We start from the raw sequence: 18804 nt of genomic DNA, 5'->3' as shown, positions 1-18804 counted from the left end.
CGGAGCAGATGGATTGTGATCAAAAAACTGTGGTGAACCACCTTCACTCAATGGGCAAGGTTCAGAAACTCGGCGCTTGGGTGCCACACACTTTGAGCGAAAACAACAAAAATCAACGTTCCACAATCGCCGCCGGTTTGCTCGCTCGTCATCGCTCAACACATGGTCACAAACAGCGTTTTCTTTACCGCATTGTCACTGGCGATGAAAAATGGTGCCTTTACGTCAATATGAAGCAGCGAAAAGAATGGCTCAGCCCCAAAAAACAAGCGACTCCGCGAGCAAAAAAAGACCTTCATCCTCGAAAGATCATGTTGTGTGTATGGTGGGATTGGGAAGGCATAATTCATTACGAACTGCTTGAGCGCAACCAAACAGTCAATGCGGAGCTCTACGTTCAACAACTGCACCGACTCAACGAAGCAATTCAGCAAAAAAGACCAAATAGGCGAAATGGCGTTCTTCTGCAACACGATAACGCCCGTCCTCACATCGCCAATATGACCAAAGCCGCGATTCAAGAACTCGAATGGGAAGTGCTGCCTCATCCTTCATACTCTCCAGACTTGGCGCCGTCAGATTTTTATCTGTTTCGATAGCTTTCGAACGCTTTGCGCGGTGTATCGTTCAATAATGACGTGGAATTGAGGGCTTGGTTGGACGAATTCTTTGAGTCAAGACCGGGAGATTTCTATCGCCGAGACATCGAAAAACTTATTGAACGATGGGAGGAAGTCGTAAACAACAACGGAGAGTATATTATTGATTAAATCGTTGTAGTTTTTTTGTTTAAAATAAATTTGAAAAAAACGCTCATGAATTATTCCTCAACCCAATATATATATATATATATATATATATATATATATATATATATATATATATATATATATATATATATATATATATATATATATATATATATATATATATATATATATGTATATATATATATATATATATATATGTATATATATATATATATATATATGTATATATATATATATATATATATATATATATATATATATATATATATATATATATATATATATATATATATACACACTGTAAAAGATAGTAGCACCTTAGAAATTTTTTAAAAAATGTGCATTTAAATAAATATAAATAAATAATATTGAGTTTTTATTAAATCAAACTAAGATATTGTTTGAAATAAAGCTACATTTATTTATTTTAGTTAACAATTTCTTTAATGATATAACTTTTTTGTTAATATTTATTAGATTGTTTCAACTCGTGTCTTTTTTCACCCACTTATAATGTTTGTTTATTTATTGCGGACAAGGATCAACACTTGAAATTGATTACATTAACCACTGTACTACTTATTTATTTTGTTTAAATTTATTATGGTTAAATATTTTTTGATTAATAAGAATGTGGAGAAAAACTTTTAGTTTTTGTTGAGTTCTCGTGTTAATTTGAGATTTTTTCGTCTAAAAAAATTTTTTTTTATTTCAAAAGTTTTGTTTTATAATAAAATTACTTTTCAGTACTAATATACTAATAAAATGCCAAAAGTATCAATAAATGACAGAAATCGCATAATTGCTTTACACGAAGTGGGCTATAGTCTTGTTAAAATAGCCAAACGTGTGAATTGTTGGCAAGCCTCAGTTCAAAAAATAGTTAAAAAATATAATGAAACTGGTGATGTAGTGGATAAAAAGAAGTCTGACCGTCCCAAGAAGTTAAGTCTACGTGATGAACAGCTTTTAAAAATAACAGCGCTACAAGATTGCAAGAAAGTAAGCGCAGAACTCGTTCAAGATCTTAAAAGATCTAGTGAAACTTTAGTACATACATCTACTGTGCGACGATCTTTATTAAAATCTGGATTAAAAGGCCGTGTAGTTATTAAAAAATCTTCACTACGCCAAGGTAATAAAGAAAAAAGATTAAGTTTCGCCAGAGAGCACAAAGAGTGGCAGAAAAATCAATGGAGCAAGGTATTGTTTACAGACCAGTGATATTTAAGTTCTAAATATAATTTCAATTTCCATTTTTACTTAATTCTTGTAGCATTGATTTAATTTCTAATTTTAATTTTACTTCTTTTAAATCAGTTCTGATGAAATTAATTTAAGTTCAGTTCTTATATTTTAATCATTTTTGTTCTTATTTCAGTTACTAAATCAGTTCATATTTTACTTCTATCAAATTTTACAGCAATTAGTAGTCCTAACGACATATTTTTTTGAAAAAATTAAAGTGTAGTCTTGAAGTCTATGAATTTGGGTAACTTGTACTAGTTACATTCATTTAATAAAAAAAAATCTTATGGCTCCTTCCTGGGCTTTAAAAAAAGAAAAACTTGCCCCACCCCAAGGTAAGTTGGCACAAACTATAAAAAAGATTATTAATGTATTAGTGAGTAAAAATGTATAAAAATTATTATTTCTATGAGCTAGAAGCAGTTAGTAGTTTGAGTATGAAGCCAAAACAGCACCCCACCTTTGTTCCTGGTAACAAAACAACACCCCACCTTTATTCCTGGTAACAAAACAACACCCCACCTTTGTTCCTGGTAACAAAATCCCCTAAAAAAATTTTTTTGTAAAAATATTCAAAAATATTTTTTTGTAAAAACAAATTTTTTCAATATTGTTAGAAATAAAAATTTTAAAAAAAATTAATTTTGTAACGATATTTTTTGTTTTCCAGCTTCCCCTGTGAAAATTTTGCTAATAAACCCCAAAAGCTTTTCAATAAACTGCCTAAAGATCCTGAAAAACGACAACTACTAAAACAGCCTGACTGATAAAAGTAAATCAATTGTGACTGGAATGTTTATAGCAGTTTTATTCATAGGACCAAAGATGAAATGGTCAATTAGGAAAGTTCCCTGAGATTTCTGATACTTTTTAATAAAAAAAACTCTGCAGAAAAACGCAATTCATCAACTTACTCCTGCTGACAACTAGTCCCGGTCTCCCCTATCATTATTTCAAAAAATATTGTAATACAAAAATTTCAAGAAAAATATTTAAACAATTTTTTAACTTAGTTACCATAGTAACCACCTTAGTGATTTTTTCATTCGATTGCGGCGACCAACAGTTAAAATTCCTTAAAGTTAAAATATCCTTTCAACAAACGCCTGTGATGCTGGGGCGGACAGTAAATCTTCAGCCAAAATTGCAATCTTGCTATACTTGCTTTTGTTTTGTTTCCAAAAGAGCAGGCCGTTACTTGGCAGCGCTTCATCACCGCTTATGTCTGCCAAATATCTTGACAGCTGACTTGCAACAGTGAGGTTGTCTTGGTTATAAATTTTTCTTTCTTTTGTAAAGATTTTATTTGACAAGAACTTAAAGCGCTTTATGGCAGCAAATTCACATTCAGATCTATTTGACTCAGCAGCAGCTTGTAATTCTTGTTCTACTCCACAAACTTTTATTATATACATCTTTGCTGCATGGAGCAAGGTGCCCATTTCCGGTGTGAGGATAAAGACAGCAACGGTTGGATCTAACAAACATGCAGCAGACGGAAGAGGATTAAACGTATCTGAGTCCGGCTGCAGAATTGATTGAAACCGTTGACGCAGATCTCCAAGAAGATTCGCTGTCAAAGACTTGTTGGTAGGATATTCTTGTAAATGGCATTCCAAATTGAGTATAGATGGTAGAACCTGTGAAAGAGACTGGGCATCGGTCTGAAGTATATCTGTTTGTACTGCAAAGGGTTCCAAATGTGAAGAAATGTTTTGAAGACGAACCCATTCACTTGCTTTGAATGTGTCGATTCCTAAATTTAAGTAAACCGTCTAAAATTAAAGTTTACTAATAACAATTGTAATAACTAATAATTATCATTGATATACGTCTCTTTTTTCCATAATGTTGTTATGTGATTTAAAAGGCAGGGTAAAGTATTTCCGTGTTATTAGTAAACCTAATTTAAAGCCTATATACCCTGTCTTGTTTTTTAATGATAATGACTAATGAACTTTTTACAATTTATTACCATTTTCGTTTTTTTAGTTTAAATAAGGTAAGACACAATTTTGCAGACTTAATAAAATTCCGAAAATAATTTATACACACTAATAACATAAATAATAAAATAATATGTACCAATTTCTGTAAGAACTTCATTCATCGATGTCTTTATTTTAAACAGCCGGTCAATCATCTGATATGTACTGTTCCATCTTGAGGTGCAGTCAGTTATCACAGACTTCCCACACTTGTCAATAAGTTTCTCAATTGCCACACTTGATTTCCTAATTCTTGATACAACTTGTCTCGTTTTTAAGATGGTTGCACTATAATGTTCATAAACTGGTTTTATGAGAAGCTGGAGTGTGTGAGCCATACAGGGCATTCGACGATATGGAATATGATCTGGCAGAAATAAATCAGTTTGTTCTGACTGAGACTGGATTTCTTCCTCATCAGTTTCATGTTCAGACTCGTCAGATTCAAACTCATAAGATTCAGATTTGTCAGATTTTTTAGTTGCATGCACTTCCTGTAAGAGCCTGATGGCTTTAACCATATTCGACCCGTTGTCTGAAACAATCAACATAACTTGATTTTCTCTAATACTCCACTGGTCAAGACATTTCTTTAAACATTCGGCAAGCATCTCACCCGTGTGGGGATGTTGGAGTTCCATCAAATTTAGGAAAACATGTCGTGCTTTATCAATGGTGGTGTCATAGAAACAAGCAGATATTCCAAGGAACGATGCTGTGAGACGCTTCTTCGTCCAACCATCAAGACAAATTGTTACTTTGCGTGTACGATTCATCAAGTCTTTCAGTTGTGCAGATTGTAGAAGAAAACGCTCGTTTATCCGCTTGTTCAGTGTTGCAGACCCTGCAATATAAAATTTAAATCAGTTAAAGTTTAATGCACATCAGTTTGTGTTTTTAGTTACTATAGCGTTACATTAATGATACTATAATTACAGGCAAACATTTAAAAATTGTTTAGCATTGAATGAATTTAAAACAATAATTTAAAAATTTAGTTGTGTTAATTATAACCTGGCAATTTAAATTTTGGGTCAAGCGTTTTTATCATCTTTCAAAACGACGGCTGATCTAGCAATACCATTGGATAGCTGGTATTAACAATCATTTCAATCACGCCATCCTGACGCACTTGATATTCACTTGATTCCGTTGGCCACGCGGTGATTCAGTGTTCAAAGCACTCTCTTATTGTCTGAGTTTTTGTCTTTCCACTATTTCGGGAAGATATAGAATTGCTGTCATCAATATTACGTTTCAAAAATATTTTTTCTGCATTTCGTTTTTTCTTTTCATCCGTGTAACATTTGTGTGTGTCTTTATGTATTCTCTGAATGTGCGCCACCATGTTACTGAAATTTTTTCCGGCAAGAGATGCGCCACATACGCTCTCATTATTTATGTCCTGTACTAGACACGTGGATTTGTCATTTTTTTCATCGTAAACGAAGAATTTCCATACAGGACTGTCACGCTTCCTACCAGCCAACAACCTTGATAAACTCATTATTCTGTTATTAATTTGCAACTCTTAAGAATCTTTAGATGTTTATTTTATTTTACAACAAAAGATTGAACGCATTGAATTTATACTTAACATAATGACAAGTACGTTTTGTGGTCCATTGATACATTCTATAATCATTCCAAATATCATCGTTATGGTCAAACATGTGCGCCAATTTTAAATCAAGTATGCCAAATTTTTTAATTAATTGTCAAAAAAAAGTAATTAGTGTATCGAAATTTCTTTTAACATTCAATAATTTTCGTTCGGTAATAATTCCTAATTCTATTCCTATTTTCGTTTTTTGATGTTTATATTCAATTCTATTTCAGTTTTCGTTCTTCAGATATATCCTAATTTTAAATTTTTCTTCACATTATCGAAATCAATTATTTTTACTTCTAATTTTACTTCACGTTAATGAAAATATCACTGTTACAGACGAATCTAAATTTCAAATATTTGGAACGAACAGACGTCAGTATGTTAGGCGAAGAAAGGGAGAGGCATTGAAGGGGACATGTCTTGCATCAACTATCAAACATCGTGAGGGGATATTCAAGTTTGGGGGTGTATTTCAATAAAAGGGGCAGGAAATACTGTTAGAAGACCAGAAATGCTTACAGGTGAAAAATATAAAAATATTTTACATAATCATACTTTGCCTTCTGGACAACAACTGATTGGGGACTATTTTATCCTTGCATACTAGTTAAAAATTATTTTTCAAATCTGGAAGAGGAGGGAGTGCTTCAAACCATGTCTTGGCCTTCTCAGAGCCCTGATTTGAACATAATCGAACATGTGTGGGACTAGACAGAAAGAAGATGGAAAGGTTGCCAAAGAATGTAAATGAGCTTTGGAATGTTCTAAAAGAAGAATGATATAATAACCCCATCACATTTATTGAAAATCTCCATAAAAGTATAGAGTAAAATGGGGTCAAATGAAATGGTTAAGAATTTTAATTAATTTTTTTTAAGGGAAAAAGGTTTTTATTTTTTTTTTTTTTTTCTAAAAGTTGAAGAGAAATTTTAGCTGTATTTAAATATATACAAATCAAGTAAAAAAAGTTATTTATTTTTTAAGAAATTTTATTTAATTGAAAAAAAAGTTATTTCATTCTACCCTCACATTCGGGGAGAATGAAATACACAAATCTATGTGTAATTAAAACAACACTTAACAAAAAAAAAAACAAAAACCAACCAATTATAACAATTTAAAAAACAACCAATAATAATAATTAAAAAAACAATCAAATAAAAAAAGCTTTATTCTTGTGATGATGTTAAGTCGTAGAGAGGTACTAGAGGTTGAGCTGAGTTGTCACTTGTGCGGCACTTTTTGGTGCAGTAAAACTCAGCGCCTTTTACATATCGCTTTTGTATGCATGTTTGACAAAGCCAAACTTTGCATTTTGAATTTTCACACTGGAACCATTCCATATTTTCACTTGTTGAAGCTTCACCTAAAACTTTACGGCACTTTTTACACTGACTTGGTTTGTAGCTGTTAATGTTGTTGGAGTCGCTGTTGTTGCTTGGTTTATTTGCAGCTAATCATTAAAGTTAAGGTTGCGTTGTTTTTAGCTTGCTTTGCTGCTTTTTTGCTCTCAGCATCTTTCAATCTCTCGAGTATTTCAGGTTTTTTGAGACACTCCCCTTCGAACCTTGGTACGTCTACATTTTTTCGTTTTTTTGTGTCAACGTGTTGAATGCGAAACATTTGTCTGGACCACTTCAGCACCAATCTCTGTACAGATGTTTTTTTGATTTTTTTGGATCAAGCCAATTACCAACAGCATTGATGCAATTTCCAAATGTATGGTGGATTTTTTTCGAGCGGCTCTATCTAAATCTAATTAACCAAGATGCTATTCATAACAATCAAAACACCCAAAATCAACCATTAACATTTTACACGCTATCTAACGAAAATGAAAAGACGCCAACGCCCAAAAACAAAGCAACAAATATAAAAACGAGAAACCCGAAAGGAGAAGTAGAGAGAAAGAAGAAGAGAAAAGGAGAGAAGAGGAGAAAGAACCTAAGAGAAAGGTTACGAGAAAGTTTTGAGAAAGTTACGAAAATTGTTGAAAGTGGGGAAGATAAGTTATAGTCATAAAGAATATACGGGTGGGCATTTAGGGTAGGGAGATTTATAGTTGGTTACATGATAAACGACAAAAGGCTCAACTTATGACTCCACCAGTTTATGAAAAGCTTATACCAACCTCTCCCTGGTGTACCATTAGGAAACAAATGAGATTGACCTTGGTGTTGCAAATAGTCGACAACTAGTGTGATGATGTCATTATAAGTTCTTTCAAAACCCCAATCGGATAATTTGATGATCGTATTGATCAAAATTGATTCTAGTTGATGCGACAATCTTGCATTTGAACCACTCCCAATTGTTTCACCTATGCCGTGGACACACCTGTGAAGATTTGCTACTGGTATGTTTAATGATTGAGCAGTTTTGTTAAATGAAAATTCACTACTTTGTACTTTGGCCACAGCAAGCGTAACTTGCTCTTCGGTCTTTTGTTTTTCTTTATTCTTTGAGCGCAAGTTGTTTCGAGGCATATTTCATATTAAAATGGATTTAATTATAATTGATTTAAAATTTATACACAAAATTTATAGAGATTGATAGGTCACTTGAGTTTAATTAATAAAAGCCGCATTTAACAAGTGAGCAATTCATGTATTTCATTCAACCCCACAGTTTTCCGTTTCCGTTTTTAACTCATAACTTTTTTCCCTGAATAGCAAATTTAACTTTGAAAAAAGATTCTTGACCGGCGTAAAAATTTTTACCTGTATACCTATTAAGTTCAATGATATCAAGTTTAATTTCCGAGAGTTTTATGTCTATTTTTAGAGCTCTGCGTTAGCCTAAAAAATTCCGACTTTGTCGGTTCGGAACGTATTCATACCTAATATTACGACCTAATGTCGAAGTCGAACCGTAATCTAACCTAATGTTACGATAAAGTCGGAATTAAGTCGGTATGAACCGTAATCTAACGTAATAGTTCGTAATAAAACAAGACAAAGCTTTTAGTCAAAGCTTAAAAATGATTTATTGCAGTTTAAGTCATAATATAATTCATTTATTCAATTTACTAAAACTAGATTAGGATATCCAAGATTCAACATCAACTCATAAATTTCATCATCACGCAAAAATTTTAGTTGAAACCTTGAACCAAAGTAGATTACGCAAAATTACGACAGCTTACGATTCATAACGCGGGAATATCAAATGTTACGACTTGACTCGGAATGGAAGTCAGAATTTTCAAGTTTGTTACGAGTAGGTGTCGAACTTTCGACAAAAAAGTTGGTACGAGCCGGAATCGGACGGTCGTAACCCAGAGCTCTATCTATTTTTCAAAAAAAGAAAAAAAAATTCATTACGCATTCGAAGACTTAACAAATTATAAAAAAAACTTTTTTTTTTAAATTAAAATTTGATATCATGTTATTCAGAAATAAATTCTCTCCAACAAGATCAAAAAACATTTGCAAAAAGTTTATTCAATAATTAGTTAAGAGCAAAAGAATAAGCGTAGTCATAACTATTTCATTCTACCCTGTTTTACTATTAATAAAAGGCTCCAAGATATTTTCGTAAATGAAGGTGGTCCCACTAAATATTAGTTAAGTCCCTATGTATAGTTATGAATTTAAATGTTTTTAATAAAACTTGTATTATATTACACAATTTAGTAAAAAATATGTTTGTACCTATATTTTTGTTTTAATTTAATTTTATTTGACATTTTATCTTGAATATATTAAAATTCTCTTAAGTGCTATTTTCTTTTGCACAGTACTGTATATATCTTTATATTTACATAACTATAAATATATAACTTTTATACATATAAATATTTATATATTTTAAAAATGTATGTATATATATATATATATATATATATATATATATATATATATATATATATATATATATATATATATATATATATATATATATATATATATATCAAATGAATTTTGTAATTATGCATATCACTTACTCTAGTATGATTTTTCATCAGATGTATTTTTAATTCTACTAAAGTTCGGAAGCCATCAAACATTCTGTTCCTATCGATATACACATTGATACCCATATTGTTCAATTCATTTGGAGCTAAAAGCAGCAAAATTATAGAAAACTGTACAACTATAAACTACTCTATAAAAAAATAGTTTATAGTTATCATAGTTTCTTAAATAATTAGTTTTATTTCAGTCTCTAAGAAAAGCAAAACTGTTTGAACTTCAAAATTATATATATACTAGGATATTTAGTCATTAGGGAGAGATCCAATGTTCTTCCCATGTTCAATCCCGAAACATGACAAATGAGTAATAGGAATATACTTTAATTTTTCTTTCTGGACTGGAGAATGGAAATAAATAGAATGTGTCCCTAGTCTTTCGATATATAAATTCCAAATTTTCTGTCTCTCTTTCTAAATTTAAAATATGAATATGTATAAAACAACAAATTATCTTGTTAGTATAATTTATTTATTTAAATTATTTTCATATGAAATAATAAAAAACTATACATGTATTATAGTGTGGCAGAGTCTCTTCACAGACAATAACTGAGTCATTGATGCTTTCAGATTTTCTTTTACAGCCTTAATTGGCATGCCCAAACTTTTTTTAATTCCATGTATATAGCATCCAGAGGTCGTTAACTTGTTTTATTTAATAATAACAATAATAATAATAATAATAATAATAATAATAATAATAATAATAATAATAATAATAATAATAATAATAATAATAAAAATGATTATAATAATAATATTAATAACAATAATAATAATAATATAATAATAATAATAATAATGATAATAATAATAATAATGATAATAATAACAATAATAATAATAATAATAACAATAATAACAATAATGATAAAAATAATAATAATAATAATAATAATAATAATAATAATAATAATAATAATAATAATAATAATAATAATAATAGTAACAATAACAATAATAATAATAACAATAATAACAATAATTTCCCCACCACAATAGTTAAACAATTGTGGTTAATACCAGAAGAACCCTCAGTTTGATGTATATACCAAAATTCATTAAATATATATTCTATACACAAAACTCTTTCAAGATTATCTTTTATAAAAACATAACGGTATAAGTGACTCCGTTTGATCCTGTAACAGTTTTTTCTTGTGGCTCCATCATTTTTAAATTAAACTTACAAAAGTTAATTGATACTCATGAATAAAAGAAGAGAATACATCATAGAGATAGTAATTATCTAGTACATGGACTAAACTGGTGGTATCAAAAATTTGCTTTGTTAAACTATTGTATGATGAAAAGAATATAGAAAAGACTTCTCTAATGTCACTTGCTAAATCAGCATCAACTTGGCTTGCAACTACATGCTTTTCTTTTAATTTTAAAAATATAAGGGCTATAGAATTTATCAAATGAGATATTATCTGTAGAAAGAGACCTGGAAAATCTGTTTTGAAATTAATTTTCTGGCAATGGTTCTAAATTTTCCATCATTAATGATGTTTTAATTGTTATTTTTGGTTCATCAGTTTGTTGCGCTCTTCTTATATGCTGTTAAAAACTGTGAAGCTTTTTGAAACTTTTATTACAGAGTGAATAACAGCAGTTGATCTTTAGATTGAAATTATGTTGGTGGTAATTACTGCAATGCCTTCAGAGACTTTAAATAATACAATCTCTCTGATAGAACATATTTTAACATGATTGATTGGGAAAACAATCAGTTGTCCCAATCAATCATGTCAAAGTACATTTTATCAGAGAAGTTCAGCTTAATTTCATTTTTATCAAAAATGTGAACAGCATTAGATAGTACTTTCTGTCTTGATGAGATTATAATTTCAACTGATTGCCTACAAACATCCAAATCGTCATCACGCACAGCAGCTATCAAAACATGTTCAGCATGAGCAAAATAACTGTTGTTCAGCAGTACTGGAAACACAATATCTTGATCTGGCTTATTGAGTTGCTGGCACTGTTTCATGTAGAAAAAGAAATTTTTTAATCCGTTTTTACACCTGCTATGACAATTTATGTGAAATCATGTAGGGCCATAGACATTAACTATGAAACTAACTAGCCTTTGTTATGATTTTTGTGCAACTGTCTGTGACATATACAAATACAAGACTTGGCTAACTTATGTGATTACCTGGATGGCTACATTCTAGAAATAGCATGTGTTGATTTGAATCATGTTATACCTGCATAGTTAAACATGCTTTCAGATAATATCCCTGATCTGTAAAGAGATTCTCAGGACCTCACCTACTCCAGATGATGAAATACAACCCCAAACTAAAACAGAGCCTCCCCCCTTCTTGATTGTTGGATGTAGACAATCAGGGCAATAAGCCTCTCCTTTCCTTCTTCTTACATATTGTCATCTTCTGCTACCGAACAATTCAAATTTTGATTCATCTGTGTATAGTACACAGTTTAACATTTCTTGCATCCAATTATTATGCTGTCATACATATTTAAGTCTTTTTTCTTTATTTTCATGATGGAATAAAGGCTTTTGAACTGCAACACACCCTCTTAACCCAGTTTTAGCAAATGTACTCAAATGCAAGATGAGGAAACATTGGTATAAGTTGTAGCTTGAATGTCTAGGGCCAGTCCACTGGAGGTTTTTTTCAGATTTCACAGAGATACATTTTAAAAATACTTTATGTCATGTTTTGTAAGCTTTGGAGGTCTTCCACTTCAAGTTTTATCCACAAGTTCTTTTAATTGCTCTAATATCTGTCCTTGAATATTTTGTTTTTTGGACAAATTGTCATTGAGAATAACCTTCTTCATGAAGTACAATAACTTTTTCTGTTCCAGTGGAATATTAATCATTTTAGCACTTTAAAAACAAACACAATAATACAAAAAAAAAAAAACTTTAACTAGAATAAGTTTTGCTATTAGAAAAAAAAATATATTAAGCACACAATATCTACGTAATATCTTTGTAAACTGTACTATTATCTAATATGACGTCTTCACAAAAATTAATAAACAAAAATGCAAGAGCAAACTAAAAACAAACAAACTGATACAAATTAGGTTTAGATCAGCATATAATAAAAATAAACACGTTAGATATCTAAATACAACTGTTTAAAATTTTGATAAATATTGCTTTTGTTTGTTAAATAGTGTTTAGCATTGTTTGAAATAAGATTTTGTTTTATATAAAAAAATATTCAGAAACTATTGTTCAAAATATGTTAAGAAACATGAGTTTTAATAAGTGGGCTAAAACTTATTCACAGTTTTGTATACATACATACATACATACATACATACATACATACATACATACATACATACATACATACATACATACATACATACATACATACATACATACATACATACATACATACATACATACATACATACATACATACATACATACATACATACATACATACATACATACATACATACATACATACATACATACATACATACATACATACATACATACATACATACATACATACATACATACATACATACATACATACATACATACATACATACATACATACATACATACATACATACATACATACATACATACATACATACATACATACATACATACATATATATATACACACATATATATATACACACATATATATATACACAATATTTTTAATAATTCACAAAAATAAATACTGGAATATCATTAAGGCAACCTGCATCACACAATGCCTGGCATAAACTATACATATTATAAACATTAGTCTTATTATACAAAAAATTTTTTGGGTTTGACTAAAGAATTCAACAAATTTGAAGCTATAAATAATTTTTCCTGTTACAAAGACTTAAAAGGATAATCATTCCGCATTGTAAAAGAAAACTTTTTTTGTAGAACTTTCCTGGTACACAACTCCATGCAAATTAATTCTGATCTTTCTTTTACAAATTATAACCCCTTTATCAAAATTTTCAAACTTAATTTGGAACTTTAATTGGAAAACTTTAATTGGAAGGAAAGTAACTGATGATTTAATCAACTTTGATTAACGACCTTTGGTATAAAAATGGTATAAAAGATTATTACTTCTAAAGAAAGAATGTTGCTACAATTTGTTAAAAGAAATAAAAATCATCTTGAAGTCTATAATTGCTTAATAGCAACTACAGACTTTTAATGAATTTAAAAGTCATATATATATATATATATATATATATATATATATATATATATATATATATATATATATATATATATATATATATATATATATATATATATGTATGTATGTATGTATGTATGTATGTATGTATGTATGTATGTATGTATATATATATATACATATGTATATATATATATATACATATATATATATATATATATATATATATATATATATATATATATATATAAATGTATATAGTTTTATATATATATATATATATATATATATATATATATAGAGAGAGAGAGAGAGAGAGAGAGAGAGAGAGAGAGAGAGAGTTTTTTTTACATAACTTTAACTATATATAGTTAAAGTTACGTAAAAAAAACTTATCACAGCTTTGACCTTTGTTGATTTAACTTAAAGTTTCCAAACAAGTCTTTTTTTCCGCTATTTGTAAACCACAAAACTGTGGTTTACAAATAGCGGAAATCAAGAACATTAATATTAAAAAAACACAATTTTCAGCTCATAATGTATCCAGACAATTAGACCAACTGAAGTCAAGTACTCTGACATTTTAAACAAGTTTATTTATTCTTTTTTACGGTGACAAAGTTATCGCACACACTCCTGCTGCAAGATTATTTTATAGAACAATTTATTATACTTAATCTTTGAAAAAATTTTACTTATACTGCGCGCTTAAACATTTCCTAAGTATAATTATATACTGCATTATTTCCGAAAAAAGAAATTAATGGAAGTTCGTAATGATAGCTTTAAACCAAAATATAGTCATTCTAGGAGAGCCCTCACTGTAGGCGATGCATAACTTTATTTCTAGGAATTATGTTATTTCTGAGAATAAATAGAGGGCGACAGAGTTAAATTAAAACAAGCTGAGTGTTTTGTTACAACTTTAAACATTAAGTTTATATAATTATACAAGTCGTAATTAACTTTTGAATTATTTATTTTCATAAAAGTTTTCAAATGTACGGAAATGGAAATTTAATTAAATTCTTTGAATATATAGAAAAAAATCACCGATCATACTTAAAAGATACTGACACCCGTGCGTTCAAAGCGCTTTTAAAGAAAAATTTTTCATAAAAGTAGTTCATTTGAAAAAACCTTTTACACAGTAACTTATTAAGATAAAGAAAACTCTCGTTCAGCCATCTTGTTTATTTCCTAAAGTTGTTGCTGTTTCTCTCAAAGGTATTTTATTTCACTTATGATTTTTTTTTACATCAATAATAGAATATATAATATGGAATATAGAATAATTTTTTCTCGATTCTTGTATCTTAAGAAAATATCTTTACTCAAGTTTTCTAACTAATTGCATAAATTTTAAACTGGAATGAAAATCAAATGTCCCTTAAAACGTTTTTCCTTTATACAAATAACTCTCAGTTTGCTGCTCTCTATTTGTCTATCTAGCATTTCTTTAATTTGCTTTAGCTAAATTAACTTGCGGCTCACAGAACAGAAAACTTTTTTGCTTAATAAGTTAAAAGATAGAAGGAAACACAGGGGCGTCGCCTTGGAGGGGGTAGGGGGGGAGTCTCCCCCTCCCAGAATCTAAAAAAGAGAAAAGTTGGGAATTTCCTTGCCACGAGTTGGGACAGTTGGGGAATCGGTGATAAAATCAAAAAATATTTTCTAGTTAAATAAAATTAAAATGTTTGCAAAAATCCATCAAAGATCTAATTCTTTTTTGACTTGGACAAATAATCTTTACGTTTATTAAACGACTTATGGCTGTTTTCCACAAGATGAAATAAATTGTGGAGTTATAAAGAAGAGCCCTTTTGATTTCCACTTTTTTTTTTTTTTTTCGTGCAACTTTTTTTTGTTATCAACAATAAAAATGTTAGCTGCAAGTTTATGCTGTATGTTTGACTAAAAGCAGTTATTCTTTTTTTTTTCATACTTTCTACTTTGAAACGGGAATATTTATTTCCATGAATTGATTTTAACATTTGTCTTATTTAATGTTTATAAAAGTTATCACACTTTATAAGAGTGATAACTTTTATAAACATTAAATCAGTTAAAAATTACGGTAAATTATAGTATCTGCGTTTGTTTTCCAGCACTAACTATGAAAAGCAAAAGATATAAATTACAATGTTGCGTATGCAAATCAGTATTTAATAACGACTATAAAACCAGTCATGAAAAATCCGTTCATGGTGGTAGAAAGGTTCATATACAAACAGTGGGAGCCCCAGCATTCTGAGGTACCATTTTTCGTTTTTTTGTAGCCTCCTTAGCTTCAAAAAAACGAAAAATGGTACCTCAGAATGCTGGTGATGATGTCGAAGTGGATGATGAAATACAATGTAGTGAACATACAAAGTTAGACTTGATAATAATTGAAACATTGACTTCAACATGTAGTATATCCATAGAAAAAGAATCAACATCTTCTGATAAAAAATTTGAAGAGGATGCAAGTTCAAAAATTCAAGATAATGATGCAAAAGGGGAAAACTCGGGTTATGTTGTAGTCTAGGAACAAGCAGAGAAACTTACTGAATTAAATTCTAAATAAGATCATTTAAACCAGTTTCCTGACCGAGATGAAAAGGATGACATGAATATTATTAACTTGGATACTTCTGAAGTTAGCAGTAAAACAACAAGTTGGACTTTGCCATGGGGAATTTGGGTGTTTTAACAGATAATCTTAAAGATTGTAATGACATTTATAAAAAATATTGTAAAGAAGAATTAGTAAATGAAAAATTCGCTGCGATTGAAGTTGTGAATGCAACAACTTCTGTGGTGGAAATGTCAAAAAATGTTTTGAAAATGGGAAATGCTTTTATAAGAAAACTCGATATCAAAGCTCAAAGTATTATAATTGACAAATCAGATTCATCGGCATTAATAAGCCATGACCCAGGTTTACGTCCACATACAATTACGGATTATCAAAAATCGTATTTAATTTAGGGCCACACCAACCAAAACTTGCTAGTTTCCCAAGTGACGGTAAAAATAGATTTAATCCCCAGTGGTACAAAGAGTTTGAACATTTAGAATACAGTACCCAGAAGGATGCCACATTTTGTTTTGTCTGCCGGCTTTTCCCTAAGGTATTTGGAAAGAAGGGAAAAACTGAAGATGCTTGGATAAATGTTGGGGTAAGATCTTGGTCCAAGATGAAAAGCTATGGGAAAGACAAACTTGGAAAGCTTCAGGCACACTTTACCTCTCAAGCACATAAAGTTGCATTATGTGAATATTGTCACTTTCTTATGAAAGAAGGTCATATAGATCACCTTATTGATAAATCCAATAGACTTGCTCTTATAGTAGAGCAAAAAATAGAGGTACAGAATAGAAAAACTGTTGAAATTCTTATTGATACATGCAAGACTTTAGGAAGCCAAGGGCTAGCGTTTAGGGAATCGGACAGTGCTAATCAAGGTAACTTTGTTGCAGTAGTGAATCTTATCTCTCGCCACAGTCCCACACTAAAAGCCTGGATTGAAGATAGAACCCTTCGTCCATATAGAGTTACATATACAAGTCCATCGTCTCAAAATGAAATGATTAGTTTAATTGCAACTGAATTAAAGGGAAAGATCATAGAAGAAATTAATAGCTCCAATTTTTTTTCCGTGATGGTTGACACTACTCCCGATATGTCACATAAGGACATAATGAGTATAGTTGTGAGAACAGCCAGTGAAAACGATGAGATTCGGGAAAGGCTTTTGAAATCCGTTAAATGCACTGATAAGACTGGAAAAGGGATGGCTGAGCTAATTTTATCTTCTTTACATAAAGAAGGCATTGACACATCAAAGATGGCTTTTCAGTTGTATGACTACGCGAGTTCAATGTCTGGACAATTTAAAGAAGTACAAAAGTATATAACAGAAGAAGTTAGCCTAATGTACCCTACATACCTTGTCAAGACCACAGATCAAACACTGCTCTTGAACATGCATGCAATATTAATACTTTAATACGAGAATTGTTTAGTGTCCTCGAACATTTGCATGTTTTCTTCACATCAAGCACAAAAAGATTTAGTCATTTAAAAGAAAAACTGGAAGACATTGACAGTGCAATACAGCTTGTAAACCTGTCTAGAACAAGATGGACCGCACGAGCAAAATCTGTTAAGGCTTTAAATCAGTGTTTAGAGAAGGTTATTGATCTTCTTCAGAGCATCTCAAATAATAAGATTTTTGATACTAACACAAGAACTAAGGCAATAGGACTTCTGAAAAAAGTAACAACTTTTGATTTCATTATTACTCTTTTCTTCATGGAGAATGCCATTGAGAAGATAAAATAATAACAGAAATCTTAGAAAGTCCAAACTTCAATGTTATTGACAGTATAAATGTAATTGAAAGTCCTACCAAGAACATACAAAATATCAGTAACGATACAGATGCTATGAATAATTTGATTAAAAGTGCAGTAATATTTTCTAGGAAATAACACATTGATGCAGAAAATAATTACGAACGACGCCATAGATTAATAGCAATGGAGATGAAAGCTTTTTACCGGAAAGAATTCAAAGAGGTCATAGACTCTCTAGCCATGGGTTTAACAGAAAACTCGGCAGCATTAAAGGAAATATTTGCCCTATCACCAAAATTTTTAGTTTTCCTTCAAATAAGGATAATTTGAGTATTGAAAACTTAACAAAAGCAAACAAACTTTTTCCTCCTGGATACAAGGATCATATTCCAGACGTTCATGTGCTGAAAAGCCAGATGAAGATTTTGATAGGTATCTGTTTAGAAGAAGGTGATGAAGATTTTAAGTCATCAAGAACACCAGCTAAGACGCTGCAAGACATTTTGTACCATGTTGTGAAGTTAAAGGATATACTGAAACAAGCCCATAAACTATGCATTTTTGTAATCACAGCTGCTTATGGTGTAGCATCAAATGAGCGTTCTTTCAGTCAACTCAAGATTGTAAAATCACATCTGAGAACAACAATGAGTGACGAGAGATTGGATAGTCTCATGCTACTGAAGTGCGAAAAAGAACTTTG

At 30.3% G+C, this 18804-nt stretch overlaps 2 protein-coding genes, 1 long non-coding RNA gene and 1 pseudogene across 8 annotated transcripts in view; 2 read left to right on the top strand and 2 right to left on the bottom strand.

Moving 5' to 3' along the window:
• The first annotated feature begins 1535 nt into the window (after nucleotides 1–1535).
• LOC149890029 (uncharacterized) lies at nucleotides 1536–1994 on the top strand. The gene has a single exon (XM_090085216.1). The coding sequence runs from the start codon at nucleotides 1536–1538 to the stop codon at nucleotides 1992–1994; it is 459 nt and encodes a 152-aa protein (XP_089941342.1).
• Nucleotides 1995–3211: 1217 nt separating this feature from the next.
• LOC149890028 (uncharacterized) lies at nucleotides 3212–5240 on the bottom strand (annotated as a pseudogene).
• A 3372-nt stretch (nucleotides 5241–8612) lies between these two features.
• On the bottom strand, nucleotides 8613–12491 carry LOC149890027 (uncharacterized). Of its 5 annotated transcripts, XR_016452244.1 has the most exons (4): nucleotides 10105–10481; nucleotides 9914–10005; nucleotides 9565–9680; nucleotides 8613–8907 (listed from the first exon to the last, which is right to left on the bottom strand). It is a non-coding gene; the product is annotated as an uncharacterized LOC149890027 (long non-coding RNA). The 5 variants fall into 5 exon arrangements; XR_016452246.1 differs by lacking the exons at nucleotides 9914–10005; nucleotides 10105–10481 and adding an exon at nucleotides 11814–12491; XR_016452247.1 differs by lacking the exons at nucleotides 9914–10005; nucleotides 10105–10481 and adding an exon at nucleotides 11878–12491.
• Nucleotides 12492–14840: 2349 nt separating this feature from the next.
• LOC149890025 (uncharacterized) overlaps nucleotides 14841–18804 on the top strand; it is a 58081-nt gene continuing 54117 nt past the window's right edge. For both annotated transcript variants that reach the window (XM_090085679.1, XM_090085678.1), the window contains exon 1: nucleotides 14841–14984. The gene's annotated coding sequence lies outside the window, so the exon portion shown is untranslated. The remainder of the gene's footprint in view (nucleotides 14985–18804) is intronic.

The sequence above is a fragment of the Hydra viridissima genome, unplaced genomic scaffold (genome assembly GCF_058129835.1).
Source record: "Hydra viridissima isolate aposymbiotic clone 2 unplaced genomic scaffold, HvirCarnegie_v1 scaffold_4, whole genome shotgun sequence".
Lineage (NCBI taxonomy): Eukaryota > Metazoa > Cnidaria > Hydrozoa > Anthoathecata > Hydridae > Hydra > Hydra viridissima.
Note: the sequence above shows the minus strand (reverse complement) of the source record. Positions and strands in the feature narration are given on the sequence as shown.

Excerpts from the sequence above, each read along its gene's own strand:
- LOC149890029 (XM_090085216.1), top strand. The coding sequence starts at position 1,536 with ATGCCAAAAGTATCAATAAATGACAGAAATCGCATAATTGCTTTACAC.